Source organism: Plecotus auritus (assembly GCF_963455305.1).
Source record: "Plecotus auritus genome assembly, chromosome: X".
Taxonomy (NCBI): domain Eukaryota; kingdom Metazoa; phylum Chordata; class Mammalia; order Chiroptera; family Vespertilionidae; genus Plecotus; species Plecotus auritus.
In genome coordinates, this window is record NC_137784.1 from 129534765 (window position 1) to 129550184 (window position 15420).

Here is a 15420-nt window from a genome sequence, read left to right on the forward strand (position 1 = left end):
CATAGCTTCTTCCCTTGGATGCTAGTTCTTCAGCTCCCTTTGCTTTGTACTCACTACTAATGAAATCTCCCCTCCAAACATCTGAAGACATAGCTCTTCTCATTCTTCTCTTCCTCAGGCTACATAGCCTGTTCCTGCAGCCATTCCTCAGGTGACACCTGTGTGCAGGGCTTGCTGTTCACCATACTCTCTCTGTTCCCATTTCTTTGAAGCAGCTTTCTGTATTTCATCCTGGAAATCTTTCTCTTGCAGCAGATCACAAAAGATGCCAGTGAAACAAAGACCACCACACGGGTTGCATTGGGATTGTAAAGCGGAAAGAGATGTCTTAGCTCTTAGATAAGAATTTATGATCTCAAAAAGAGACAGTTCTCCAACTACCACCTTTCTTTTTAAACTTATCCCAGAAAGGCCATTAGAAATTCCTCTAGTCCCACCCACATCATTGACAGATGGGGAAGTGAAGAGACTTGCTCAAGAGCACACATGAGTCTTGGACAGAGTCACACCTGGTCCCCAGATCTTTTTATCCCCAGCTCAGTTTTCTTCCCCCCATGTTGCATCATGACTTCACAGTTTATCAAGTGATTACTACACCCACGTGGTCATCAGATCCTCATAACAAACCATTTCCAGATGAGTTAAACAAATGCCCACAAAGGGACACTGACCTGTGGTCACCAACAAGTGTTGGCAAGTATTCAGAACAGGAGAGGGGATAGTTACACTAATCTCTGCCACTGACAGTCTACTTATAGAGGCTAGAAAGACAAGTTGGCTGTCTTAGAGACACTGAGTTTCTTATTTCTAGAGGAAGAATAGACACTAGATGACCACTTGGCAGTTCTGCGATGATGTGAGTCTCCACTGCTCCACTCATTTCCAGGGCAATATTTGCTCTAACTTGTCTTATGGGGTTCATGGCCTTTTTGACAGGAGAGATATGGAATGATGGCCACCTTTTAACTACTATTCTCATGCAGTCACATCTCAGCCTGACCTGGAATCAGAGGACTGAGCACATAACTTTGTCAAATCACGATTTCCAAAGAACATCTATTTCTTGGCACAAATTTTGGCCTTCTTGTTTGAGAAAGACCCTGGACAGCTCCAGGAAGCTTGCTCCTTTCTCATGGCCTCTTGCCTTCCTCAGACCTGGAGTACCAGCTTGTCCACCACAAGGGGGTGCTGGATATAATTCTTTGAAAGAAGATCTAGATTCCCTCAGGCTTTACACAATGGGGTACTGAGACCTGGAGGGTGGAAGGCAAGATGAGGAGGAATGAAACGTGGCCCTTATGCATTTTAAGTGCACTAGGTCAGCTCTGTACTGCCAAGATTCTTAGGGGAATCACTCTGGAAACATCTTCTAAATCCTTTTCTTCTGGCTTTAATCATCTCTTAGCACAGTTTAGGGAGCAGAGAAACAGAAGAGAGTGGGGTGAGGAGAGCCAAAGAAGTGGCCCTAGCAGGATTCTCAGTGCAACTCTGACTGAGGGCACATATTCAGGCCCTGTGCTGTGGTAGTACAGAGATGAAAAAGCCCCCAGACATGTCCACCTCTCCCGTACTAGTATACAGTCTAGTGGGAGACACTAGAAGCCCAACCAACTAAATTTATTCAAAGAATATTGGTAGTGCAGCCCAGGCTGGGTGTGACAGCTTCCATAGGTTGGGAACACTTGGAGACTAAGATTTCACCCTGCGCTCAGACCTCAGGGGCCTTAGCACACCCAAGCCTGGCCCCTGCCCCACCCCACTTGCTTGGCTCACAGAAAGACCACCTGGAAACCTGACCCAGAGATCTCAGCGCCTAGCTGCAAGCTCAGTGATGGGCAGTGTTTCTGAACCATGGGGTTTGATGGAGCCCTGGTTTTACTTTCTGGGTGCTGGCACTCAACCAACTGGTCTCAAGTCACCTCTGCCCCTAGCCCTTGTTGAGCACAGCATGTGTATATCTTGGGGTATGATCCTAATCACATCAGTCCTTGGTGTTTCCTTGCCAAGTACCCCTTCCCATAGCACAGCCTGAGGTGGCAAGCCCATCTGGAAAGCACTGGGGCCAGGATCCTTCACCTTGGGATCCTGCTGCACGTCACAGGCCATGGTTCTTCTGACAGTAACAAACCCCGTGATGTGCCAGGGGATTTGAGACCCTAGGCTGACCCTGCATCACGCTGGGCAGGGGTGGGGCCTGGTTCACTGCTCCCCAGCGCCTATTTTTGCTTTGCAAGAAGGTCCACGGGTTCTACTTAGTGCATTACAAGTTTTAACTCCTAGGCCAGGTGGGTGAGACTAATCCTCAGTCATGGACCCCAAGCATTCCCTGACTCCATTAGCAAGTCCCTTCACTAGCTCTAAGTTGCTAACTTAGCTCTCCTGCAGATGGAGATGGGAAAAGTGGCCTAATGTAAATTTTAGGGAAATGGTTGAGAGTCAGGAGATAAGGGGCCCTATGAGGTCTTCACCCAACTTCCAAATTTTCCTTAGCCTCAGTCTTTCTATCTGTGAAATGGTGATGGTAAATAAATTGCAGGGATTGTGAATAGTCTCTGTAAAAAGAAGAACCTGACACACGTTTTGGCGGTAATGGTGGTGGCCTGAGGCAATGAAGATGAGATAATGGATTCAAGGGAAAATTCTCTCCTTCAGTAAAACTTGCATTTCATTGCCCAGGGGATCCTAACAAAAGAAGTTTTTACTAAAATAACCCCCAGCCAAAACTCCTGGGTTATTTTTTTTTTCTATAAGTGGAACTAAGTTGTTGTTTTTTTCACCAGAGGGCATATTTTATCCATATTTATTTTTAGAAGGAAAAAAACCATCACGCCTCTTTATAAAGAAGCCAGAGTTTCTGTCTTTCTCATTTTTTTAAGCGTGAGTTTTGTTGATTGTACAGTGAAGCTTATTTCTATTTTCCTCATGGCTTAGCTTTTAATATGCCAGGTTGTGCATGCATCAGTTTCAGAAAGTACCAGTTGGTGTTTTAAGCATGGCCGTTTTCATCCTATCCCACTGCCAGCCACGCAATTGGAGACTGCTGGGGGGGGGGGGCGTGTCATGGTTTTGGGAGTTCGTAAAGAAAATTGGGGTGTTGCCAAACTGACTTTGGGTGTACACTTTTCATATCATTGGGTTATGGAACTGAAGTTTAAAACATTATGGTGAAGAAAACACTAGACTGAGAGTAAGGAACTCTAAATTTTCTAATCCCTTTGCTGATCCAGTGAATTTGGGAAAGTCACTTCCCATCCTTTGATTTTTGTTTTCTCAACTAAAATGAAAAGGCCAAAATAAATAAATAAATAATTAAAATAAAATAAAATGAAAAGGCCAGACTGAGGCTCTTTCCATATGAGAATCATTTTCTGATTCTCAAAGGAATAGGGGAGGCACAACTTACAGTTGCTTGACATGCCATTTCATTCCCATGGCAACAGCTCTGTTTGGGCTTCACTGGCTTTTAGTTATTTAGCAGCTGCTGCAGGTAGGAGATTTCAGGACTTTGGTGAGGGGCCAAAGTGCTGGCTAATTTATTTCATTCTCTCACAGCTTCTTAGTTTATCCTAAAAGTTTGATCTCCACCTCAGTGAGCTCATAGTAAGTGTGGGTAGAGTGTAGAAGTCCGGAAGAAAAAAGAGGTATGAGAGTTTTAGTTTATTTAAATAAAACGATTAATATATAAATGAGATAGGCAGGCATTTTGTCCCACATCAAATCTCATTTATGACTGGTTCTTGTCTAAGTTATCACGCAACTTGTCACACAGGCTGCTACTGTCAAAGTGTAAAAGTGCTGACCAGGGAGGCAGGAGATGAGCTAGGCCCCACTAGGTAAATGTATGACTTCTGACAAATCCCTTCTCTTTCCAGGACACAGTTTCCTAAATTGTGTCCCACCACCAATTCCTATGTTGGACTCCTAACCCCCAGTACTTCAGAATGTGATCTTATTTAGATTTAAGGTCATTTTAGTTGTAACTATTAAAATGAGGGCATGATGGAGTAGGGTAGGCTCCCAATCCAGTATAAAATATAAAATGAAGAAATTTGGACACAGATACAGACACAGGGAGAATTCCCTGGGATGATAAATGCAGAGATCAGGGGGATGCTTCTACAAATCAGGGTTCACCAAACATTGCCAATAAACCACGAGAAGTTAGGTGAAAGGCACTGAATAGATTCTCCCTCACTATCCTCAGAAGGGACGAACTCTGCCAACCCCTTGATTTCAGACTTCTAGCCTCCAGAATTGTGTGACAATACATTTCTGTTGTTTAAGCCACTCATTTTAGGGTAGTTTGTTAAGGCAGACCTAGCAAGCTAATACAACTACATCAGTGGTTTCCAATCTTTTCTCTACAAATAACCCTTTTGCTCTTTGCCCCCTAGTGGACCCAATTCATTAATTTAACAAATATATATCAGGCCCTTATTCTAAGCATTGGAGATACACAAAGGCACAAAGCAAAGACCCCTCCTCTTGTGTTCATTCTATATTTTAAAATATTTAATCAGCCAAGTATACTATAGTTTATTTTGGTTTAGTAAAAATATGTGTATTTTCTCATGCAGTAACCAGTATTACCTTATCAATGTGATGTAATTAGTGCCAGACATCAAAGAAAGGTGATGTTTTAAGTAGCTGTTGATTCCTTATAGCAAATAAATACATACAATAAATACATTCATTGGTGGGTGTTTTTTTTTAATATTGAAAATTGTTCTCAGAACTCCCATTACTACATCTATGGATCCCTAGGGGTTCAAGGAACTCATTACTGGGTGAGTAGCTAGACCAGGGGCCAGCAAATTTTCCTGTCAAGAGCCAGATAGTGAACATTTTAGGCTTTGTGGACGGTAAGAATCTCTGTTATAACTACTCAACGCTGTCGCTGTTGTAGTATGAAAGCAGCCATAGACAATACAAATGAATGAGCATGCTAAGTGTCAATAAAATTTTACTTATGGACAGTGAAATTTGAATTTCATCTAATTTTGACATCTGGCAATATATTATTTTTCTTTTCATTAAAAATAATTTAAAATGGAATAAGCATTCTTAATTCATGGGCTGCAGAAAAACAGGTGGTAGGCAGGCTGGCTGTACATATTTGGCCAACTGGCCAGAGATTTGCAAACCCCAGAGCTAGAGTCTCTCTAATTCTGCCCTAGTTCTGGTATTAGCTGATTCTTATCCCCCTAAGGGTCTGCATGAGGCCCAGAGAGGGATTATTAAATTTGAACTCAAAGACTGGCTTCCTGCTGCACAGTCCACAGTCCTTAACAAAGCTTTAAGCTGCTGGTTTAGTCATTTCAAATGTGCTGTTTGTGTCCATGTGGTGCAGAAAATAGATATGTGGTCAGTGGCCCTTTCCAGGAGTTGACCATGTAAGGGCTGTCCTCTTATTAGCAGCCAGTGACAACCTAAGTTTGTCAAGCCTGACCGTAGGCTTACTCACCCTTTTCGTTTATACATTCTCGGGTTGCGAGGCCGCCAGCCCAGGAGGCCCATCTGTCCCTTACTATTTGAGTCCCTGTTGTCTCATTGGCGGCTTTCGAAGCAGCTGCAAAATATGTTTTTAACTTTAAGTGGACTTTGGGGTCATCAGCGTGGAGCCTGGAACAGTTACTCTCAGCAAGGGCTCTTTCAGCTCTGACATTCTATAGCTTTACGGGCTCCGGTGAGTGTTAACTAACTCCTCCCAGCTTCCCAAGGCTGGACTTTCCCTGCGGGTAATAATTAATGAGGCATTTGCTCAAGGGCTGGGGAATAATGTGCACTGCCTTTTTTTTTTTTTTTTTCCTGTTGTTGTCATCGGAATCTGCTTGGTTGCCTAGCACCACACTGGTCTGCCTGGACGTCCCTCCTCTCGGCTCAGCTGCTCCTGTCGCCTCGCAACCGCAGCTTTGCGACAGGGGCTCGGACCGGGACCCGGACGGGAGGTGTTTGCTGACGCTCAGGGGGCTGCGGCAAAAGCGCCGCGAGCCCCGCAGAACCATGCTGCGAGGCAAGTCGAGGCTCAACGTAGAGTGGCTAGGCTACTCGCCCGGGCTGCTCCTCGACCACAGGCCGCCCCCACCGGGGCGCACGCCGCGGAACCCCGTCCGGTAAGTCACGTGAACGCCGGCGCCCGCCGAAACTCGCGTCACCACAGTGCGCCGCGCATGCGCACAGCGTCCCGCCACCCAGCGCTTGCCGGCACTTCCGTCGCGGCCTACCTCTGCCGCTCGCGGTTTAAACCAATTGAGAGTGGCCGCTGAGTCCAGTCCGCTTGCGAGGACCTGCTGCGGGTGGCAACGCCATGGAGCGCATTGATAAAGCGGCGCTGAACGCGCTGCAGCTGCCCGATGTCAGGTAGTCGAGACCGGGGCTCGGGCCGAGCAGGGGGCCCCCCGACCGCGAGCCGGGCCCGGAGCAGGGCAGAGCCGAACGGGCCGGCCTGTGGTGGGTGTGAGGTCTGGACCCTCGGGGCTCGGCTGTAGGGGTGGGGAGCGGGGAAGGAGGTTGGGGCCAGCAGCGTTTGCACGCCTGGCCCGGGCGCTTCGCTCGGGAACAAGAGACCCGGGGTTATGGGACGATATAGTACAGCTCTTACTTCTGTCTTAGCATTTCCTCTTACTGTCGTCTGTATTGCGTTCTTGCTGTCTGCAATCTCTTTCCCCACTACAGGGTGCCCCCTGAGGACAGGAGCCCGGCCTTCTTCATCTCTGTGTCCCCTACAGGGCCTGCGCCATCGGGGCTTAATAAGTGCTGCATAAATGAATGGAAGGGTGTAAGGGCTGTCCCTGGTGTGAGACTGCTTCTGGTGGGGAGTCAATAGATGGGAGATGGTGGCTGAGCAGAAGGAGTTTAAGGGAGCAGGTGGTTCTGGCCAACTAGCCCAGCCAACAGTACCTCTGTACTTCGGTAGGCTATAGGTTGGGAAGGGATTTAGCTACCATTCAGTGCTGACCTACAGTGTGCCAAGCTCAGTATAGGTGCTTTATTACAAACATTATCAGAATAAAGAAAGTACTTAGTTTCCCTGGTTTTAAGGAAGATGAAATTGACTCAGGGTAAGTGACTTGCCAAATATCACAGTTAGGCCACACGATAAGTTAAGTGTTGAAGCTGGCATTCGACCTAGCTCACTGTGACATTAAATTTCGTTATTTTGGGAGCTTGTGCTCTTTTTCCCACCTCTCACAATGTCAATATAGTGTTGTGTAGGTTTTCTTTATTACTGTTTATTAGTAAGGATACCAACAGGTATTTTCATTAAGTACACTTAAAATACACTCTAGCCCTCCTAGACTCGTTTTCGTGTTTCCTAATGGAAATTGCAGTGAAATCTACTAGGAGGAGAAATCTTGCTTGCCACAAAAGGGGACGTTGTAAGCTCTGTTATCTGCTTAGTGTTTGCTGCAGAAGTTTATATGAAGCGGGAAAACTCTTAAGTGGTTTTAAAAGTGGGGCACAATAAGGTTCACCTGCATTATTTCTTTTGTGTGAGACCAACTTTAATTCTGGACTTCCACATTGTTACTTTCTAACAAGTCAGTAACATCCAGTCAAAGACACATAGGAGAAAGCAGTTGAATGCCATCAGTTGCTTTGTTTTAGAATAAATCACTGGTTGTACCCAAGCTGCCTTGTGCTAGCAGAACTGCCAGCTGCAGTGGGCTGTGGCTGGAAGCCAGGGAGAAAATGTCCTCTAAGCACTAGAGGAAGTTTGCTAGTTTTCAAAATTTGGTATGCCTAACTTTATACTTAGTCCCATATTTGTGAGGTCACAACCCATAATAAGAGTCAAATTTTTGGAGTTTAAGGTAAAGAGAAAGGAGTTGAAGATAAACTACAAATTTTTAAGATACGTTATATGTGGAGTGTGTGGGGCTAGAAATTAACATGCAGAAAATAAAAGATTATGTTGAGTGGTAGAATTAGAAGTGACTTTGTTAGCTTTAAAACATTTTTATGGTATTATATCTTCAATAATAATCTTTTCTCAAAACCAGGCCAGATAATAGATATTCAAGGGAAATAATCTAAAGAACAAGAGAACCAGTTAATTGGCCCTTTCTCTAGATTCTTAAGCTTTGTTTCTTTATCAGGTTAAATAATCTGAACTTTACATCCCTAAAACCCATACTTTAACGCTCCATAGATACACCCTGAAAGTCAAGTTTTTTTGGAGGCTCCACAAAAAGAGGCCAAATGCTGACTGTGTTTTTATAGAACTACTGCAGACACTCATATTCGTCAAGAAGATTACACAAATTCCTCTAAAAATTTACTACTAGGAAACAGTTTAAGGAAGCTCGTGAATTTTAGATGAGAATTGTATAGTGATCACCAAGGTGTTAAATGCTAAATTAAATGTTTAAAGATCTATTGAAGTATGGAGAGAAAATATTAGAACTTCTACATAAATCTCAATATCTTTTTAGTACCCATTTTGCATATGTTTTATATTTTAAAGACTGTATTAATAATATGTCTATAAACAATTTATTTAAAACATCAAAATGTCTATATGGGGTATGCGCTCATAACTTTTATTTAATGATGGATTGCACAGTCAAAAAGTTTGTAATAAACTTGTGATGTTCCCTTCCTTTTGGGCTGTCAGAAACCTTCCTGCTAATTCTATATACAGTTATAAGAACTCCTTTGCCTGGGTTTTCTAGAGATACAGAGAGATGTGCAGGACTATATAGGAAGCAAACTGTCATATGACTCTTTTCAGGGTGTAATCAGGGGAGAATATTTTGGGGGGACCTTGAATGCTGAGCTGTCTCTTTCCTAAAGGTAACATAAAAATGAGCCTCTAGCTGAGGATTACCAGAAAGAGAATTAAATTTAGGGTGTTGACTATGAGCATAAAGTTAGAAGTGTGCTAAGTAGTCTGAGGATGATTAGATTTAAGGAGAAAAAAGGACCTTAATTAAACTAATGATTAAAGCTATAGGGTTGAACTTTGCTAATTAATCAGGTGGTGTGTATGTGTTCAGGGTTGCTGGAAGCTTACTGAAGCTTAGTTTCAATAGTTTTGCTCATTTGTAATGCATAGGACAAATGCCTACATTAAAAAGTCAGTAAAACAGCATCAGGGCTTGGCAAACTTTTTCTGTGAAGGGCCAGATAGTAAATATTTTAGGGTTTTGAGGGCCTACCACTCAGTTCTGCCTTTGCAGCTCCAAAGCAGTCTTAGATGATACATAAACAAATGGGTGTAGCCGTGTCCCAATTAAGCTTTATTTACAGAAATCAGTGGTGGACCCTCAGGCCTTATTTTGCAGACCCCTGACATACATAATACACTGTAATTTGCCTTGTTCATTTGTCACATGAATATTTTGTGAATAATAGTCAAAATTCTTTTTAAGGTCTCCATATATTGATGTACATCATTTGTGAAATCATTTTCCTATTATTGGACATTTTTATGTTATCCAGTTTTGTTTGTGCTCCATTAATCTTTATATTGTTAATGTTTTAAGTAGCAGTTTATTGGACTTATTTTTCTTTACATATATAATTTTAAAACTTGGTTACATTCTTCAGAGTAGCTTTATTGTATTCTGGAACAAAACTTTTTCCATTAGAATATTGGTTTTAAAATAGTCTGTGGACAAATAGAATTCAGTGATGAGAAACTGTTTTGACATTCAAACTTAATGCATCCATGTTATGTGAAGACCATCTAAACTGTACTATAGCTATTTAATTACAAAGAAATTTTGAGTGAATTTCCTCAGTTGCATCCAGATTGTTTTAGACTGCTTTTTCTTTGGAGATTCTCATACCTTGTTTGTACTAGCCATTAGTTGTTTTCTGTGTATGTTCTCCCTTGCTACCTCCAAAATTCTGTAATTACAGTGTACATTTGCATAGCACTTTGGAGATTACAAACTACTTTCACACTTTGATACTTCCTCTTACACTGGATATGAACCACAGTCTCTTGGAGATGGGCCTGCAGCTGGGTCTCTAAGATCTTTCAGTTTTGAGTCCCTGACTGCTCCTCTTCCTCTGGCCACTGCTTTCAAGGCAGGAGCAGGGTTTCCAGAGTCCTCTCTGTGAGTATTTATAGTGTTTATAAACACAAGAAGGGTTGGAAGTGGCTGTGCAGGTTCTGATTTTCTCTTTGTTTACTTTATTCCAGAAATGAGAGTTCATTAGCATCTACCCTGAAGACTCTGCTGTTCTTCACAGCTTTAATGATCACTGTACCTATTGGGTTATATTTCACCACTAAATCTTACGTTTTTGAAGGTAATTATATTTTTATAGACATATTACTATAATGAATGTTCTGTGCTTTATGACTGGGTATTCTTAAGTTTGCTTCTTTCGTCTGTTTTGCTTTTCAAATATAATGTTGCTGTGAATGAGTCCTACTTCATGAAATGAATATTTTCATCACTTATAGTTATTTCAGCTTGACATAATTATTTATGGTTTTCTATGAAATAGCTTGCAGATCCTTTCTTTTAATATCCCTTTGAGAGCAAAAGTTGGCTGACATGGGAGGAGGAATTTTGGGGGAATGTACCTTTGGTGGCAGACATTGGAAGGAAGAGGAAATAAAGTCCCCTTTTTTTTGTGTCAGAGTCCTTAGATGAAGTGATAATTACAGTTCCCATTCAAAATAGTTTTTCATGTATAAGAAGGTATTTAAATCTTTAAATGAATACTTGTTTTATCATCACCCAAAGTGTTACTTTTTAATTCCCTGATTAATTAAAGATAGCTAATAAAAATTAGTATGCTTTGTTTTTTTTGTACTGTGATAAATTTTGGAATAAAATGAAAATTTTTATCTCTTGATAGGTGCCTTTGGGATGTCCAATAGGGACAGCTATTTTTATGCTGCTATTGTTGCCGTGGTTGCTGTCCACGTGGTGCTGGCCCTCTTTGTCTATGTGGCCTGGAATGAAGGTTCACGACAGTGGCGTGAAGGCAAACAGGATTAAAGTGAACATCACCTTTTGATAGCGTTAAATTGTTTTAAAAATGGCAAATGCATCCAGGATACTGATTATTTCAATAATGGTGAAAGAACATGTTAAAATCCATCCTTAAGGAGTCACATTTGACTAGTGTAAATTTTGATCTTTCTGATACAATGGTTTGCATCATCTATTTTAACTATAAGCCTCTCATTTGCAAATGAAAATTTGGAAAAATTAAATTGGTGGCAAATAATTATGTTTAATTACACATTATTCTGGGAATATTTTACAACAAAAATATTCTATAGCATTTTTTCTTGTAGTTGGTTTTGAATGTTACTTTTCTGGATATATTAATAAGGTACACAGTGAAGCAAATCCAAACTTTATTTTTTTGTTGAAATATTTTCCCTAACTATCATGAAAGTACCAGGTCATTGGATTTTGGTTTGTAAATTCCTATGGAAACTTTCTTAAATTGTTAATGCTGAAATTATTCTGAAGGTCACTGAGAAATTTCAAAAAAAGTATAATCTCTAGTCAATAGGAATCTTTCGTTACATTATTTCATGTGGAAACTAGGCTGAATTCCACCCATTTTACACGAACTGGTTTATTGAAGGATCTCAATAGCAAAGCAGAGCTAGCTGCCTCCTTGCAGGCCAGCCTGTGCTTTCACACCAACTCTTTAATAAGCTGTTTTGCTCTTGTTCAACAATGAAGTTATGCTTTAATTACCAGGTTTGTGTAAATTGCCTTTAAATTTGTTTTTCCTACTGTTTTTTTTATACTGTATATGATAGGCATTTACATTTAAATGTTTATTTTTGCATACTTAGGGAATGTGAACAATTCTGAAAATAGATTGTTTTTATCACCCAGGAGGTATTCTTGGGATTTCTAGTCTAGTCTTTTCAATCAGAGTCAATATATCCCAGATGTATATAATTAGATAATTCTTGAGGCCCTTTCTGATAGAAAAAGACCTGTGTTTTTATTTTAGTATCTTTAGTGTGTGGTTCTTTCTAGCCACTTGGTACTACTTGTATGCAATCTGAAAACAAACCCAGAAAATGCATATAAAAACAGGAAGAAAACTTAAGTACCCTGTAATTTTGCCATCCGGAGATAACCACTACTTTGGTTTACATCTTGTATCCATTTCTTAATGCTAGTTTACTCACTAAAAGTTTAAGTTCAAATTCCGCCAACTTTTCCTGACAGCTATTTGCATTTTTTTCACGAGTGATTAGTGGCCATTTTCTAAAAAACAAATAAAACAAAAAAAACTACATTGTACCTTTATTCTTTCAGGTAGGTGTCTCAAGTAGGTATATCATTGTTCAAATTTCCTGTTATTGTTAATTTCTAATACAATGGCTCTTGCTGTGTTTTGTCATTACCAATTTGTTTGTTCACCCCTATTTTTAATGCAGAATTGTATTCTTGCTTAGAGTTAAATATTGTCTATAGTTTAATGTCTTCTATAAGCAGTTATTCTAAATGTAAAGTGCTTTCTTAAAAAAAAAATACTACAGTTTTAGTATAACATTGTACAAATTTAATATAAAATTGTAGAATGCCCCTGTTTGAGTCTGGGGTATTATGTGGTAGATTTATAGATGGTCCCCACTTTTAGATGCCATGTTGCACTTAGAATTGTTGTCCACTTAATTTCTTTTTCTATAATGCCAATGTTTTTTCTTGTACTTTTGGGATATTATGCTGTTTGTAAAATATTACTGTCCCATGTTGGATTATTTTGTTTCATACATTTGCTGAGTAGATAATTATAGGGGTATTTTTCTGCAAGTATTTAAACCAGGGATTCAAGCAGTTGTAATTTCCTCTTGGAAAAAGTACCAAATGTTTGAAATTTAGACTTTGATGCTAGTGTTAATATTTAGGATTATTACAGTATAGACTTGTTTTCAAACCAGTTAATTTTTTCCTGGGGTTTCAACTGTTATCTCGTTAGTGTGCTGCTGTTGAAATAACATGGTATTTGACATATAGATTTATTTTTCACTGGTTTTCTGTTGCACAGTGTACATACTTCAGGATGTATAAAAAGAAAAGCTACAATTGAGCCCTTATAAATGTTTTAAGATAAGAATATGTTCACTATTGTTTGAAAACTAATTATAAGAATAACCTCAATTAGGAAGTGTAACTTGAATGTCAGTACAAGCTACTGATTTAACCCCATTTACTGTAACACATTACCTTTCTCACCTCACCTCCATTTTGCCTCCCTCCTCCCCAGAATATAATCTCGTTTCCTCATTGTGCTGAAAACTGAAAAGTCTGCTATAGAATGTATCTGATGTCATTAGCTCTTCAAGTGGATATCATTTTACATGTAGCAGCAAAGTTCAGTTTTGAGTTGTTACTGAGGAAATTTAAACCTTTCATTAAAAAAAACACACACACACACCTGTGTTTCCTGGGAATCCAACTGAAATGCATTGTAATAATTGGACTGTTTAAACCATAAAAATCTCATCAGCTTTGCCAATAGAGACAACTGATTGACTTGTTTGGTGTTTATTTCCCATTTTTACATAAATGTATGTATATATCTAGAGTACCCAAGGAGACCAGTAAAAACAGTTAAATAAATAAGGAGTACCCAAGGAAAAATGGAAGCTGAAGGTACATGAAACATCTTGTTTCAACCATATCTAGTGTGTATTTCTTATCTCCAGACTAGTTCATGATTATTGCTTCATGCTTCAGTGAAGTAGAGTGACTCCAGTGAAGTTGTAGAGTGTTGTTAGGCCCCTTTTATAAATGACTCAGCTATGGTGCCGACTTTGTCACTTGTCTTAGGTCAGCAGTGGATTTCTCTGCCATCAAGCACTCTGCATCCTCCACCGGAGAAATACAACTTTATTAATTCAGACTCGACTCATTTAAGATAAATTTTGCAAGAGCTGGACTAAAAAAGCATATTAATAACTTGACAATATTTTTCTTTTTCTTTTTTACAAGGGGAAAGGGTCACCTGAGAAAATAACTTATTTTCAGGGACTTGGGGAACCTAATGATAAATATTACTTGTAACCTATGAATAGCTTAAACCCTTATATATTTATTAAAATAGTCTGAAATTCCTAAAGTTACCATCATTCCTGGCCACACTTTTCTTGCCAGTTTTATTGCTATGTGTACTTAAAAGTAATACCTGCGTTCCTTTTAAGATGTTCTACAAGTCATATTTGTCAGTTACACAGACTAGTCTTCCTTTTTCTCAGGTTCAGTGAAATCTCACTGAACAATAATAATAGCAATAGCTAACAACATCTGCACAGCACCTTACAGTTTGCAAAGAACGTTCACATATTCTTGTTTGAGTTTTGCATAGTGAACCTTTTACCTGATGTCTCTTGACATCAATGCTTAAAAGTGTTAGAATCTTTAAATCATTAGAGTCATTAAAAATGCTGTAGTCTTGAATAGTGCCCTGACCAGGGGCAGGCTTTAGATGCGCTAACGTTGAAAACTGTGTGCAATTATCAAAATGTGGGGCTTGAGTTCTTTAGCCACTTGAATCAGATTTGCTTTTGTTATGTGATGCTTTTTTACATGGTATCTGGATGGATTTTGTATTCATTATGTTCTAGCCTGTAATTTGTATAAATTTGCCATCTGTTGTCATTAAGAAGGTGTTTGTAATGCCACTTTGATGTGTCCTGATTCAATTAACAGTAATTTTATTAAACTCATTGTTTTCTTAACATTTGTTTGCCTCTCTGTTTATACCATACTAGAGGCCCAGTGCACAAAATTCGTGCACTGGTAGGGTCCCTAGTGGCTGCTGGCTGGGTACTCCCTTCCCCCAGCTGGCCCTGCCCCCTGGTTGAACTCCTGGACGAACTCCTGGTTGAGGGGACAATTTGCATACTACACTTTTATTATATAGGATAGAATATGAACAGAGCTGTCAAGGGCATGCTTTTATGTGGTAAATGTAGACCAGAGTGCTCAAACTGGTGGGGGTCTCTGAGGGGTACTTAGGAAGGGCCAGTAGACCCTATCTGCAATGGGCCCATCAGAATGTGTATAGCAATGGAGAAAAGAAAGCAGCTTCTTGCTCTGTGGCTTTTTGAAAAATTTATTTAGGGGTGAATGGGCTTCAAATACCTCTTAACACTCCCTGTATCTGTCCACTTCTTGCCATCTTCACTGCTACCATCTGGGTCTAGATGAGCTTCACTCCTCGCCTGGTGCCTCTGACTGCTCTTTGCTGCTCTTCTTGCTCCTGTAGTCATTTTACCACAAAGCAGCTTGAAGATGCCTTTACAAATAGTAGGTCATAATTAACAAAATAGAAACACTCATACAGAACAGTTTGACAGCTGACAGAGGGAAGAGAGCTGCGGGGCTGGGTAAAAAAGGTGAAGGGATTAAGCAAAACACAAAAAACTTAGACAGTGGTATGATGATTACCTGAGGAACAAGAGGTTGGGGGAGG

General features: G+C 40.3%; 1 protein-coding gene across 2 annotated transcripts; it reads left to right on the forward strand.

Annotated features, from left to right (window-relative positions):
• Positions 1–5562: 5562 nt before the first annotated feature.
• VMA21 (vacuolar ATPase assembly factor VMA21) lies at positions 5563–14683 on the forward strand. 2 transcript variants are annotated; one of them, XM_080652011.1, is made up of 4 exons: positions 5563–5686; positions 5844–6113; positions 10154–10263; positions 10822–14683. In XM_080652011.1, exons 2-4 carry the CDS (start codon positions 6004–6006, stop codon positions 10962–10964), a joined length of 363 nt encoding a protein of 120 aa, XP_080508137.1. In that variant the 5' UTR covers positions 5563–5686; positions 5844–6003; the 3' UTR covers positions 10965–14683. The 2 variants fall into 2 exon arrangements, with proteins under 2 accessions (XP_080508137.1, XP_080508138.1); XM_080652012.1 differs by lacking the exons at positions 5563–5686; positions 5844–6113 and adding an exon at positions 6162–6360.
• Positions 14684–15420: the final 737 nt, after the last annotated feature.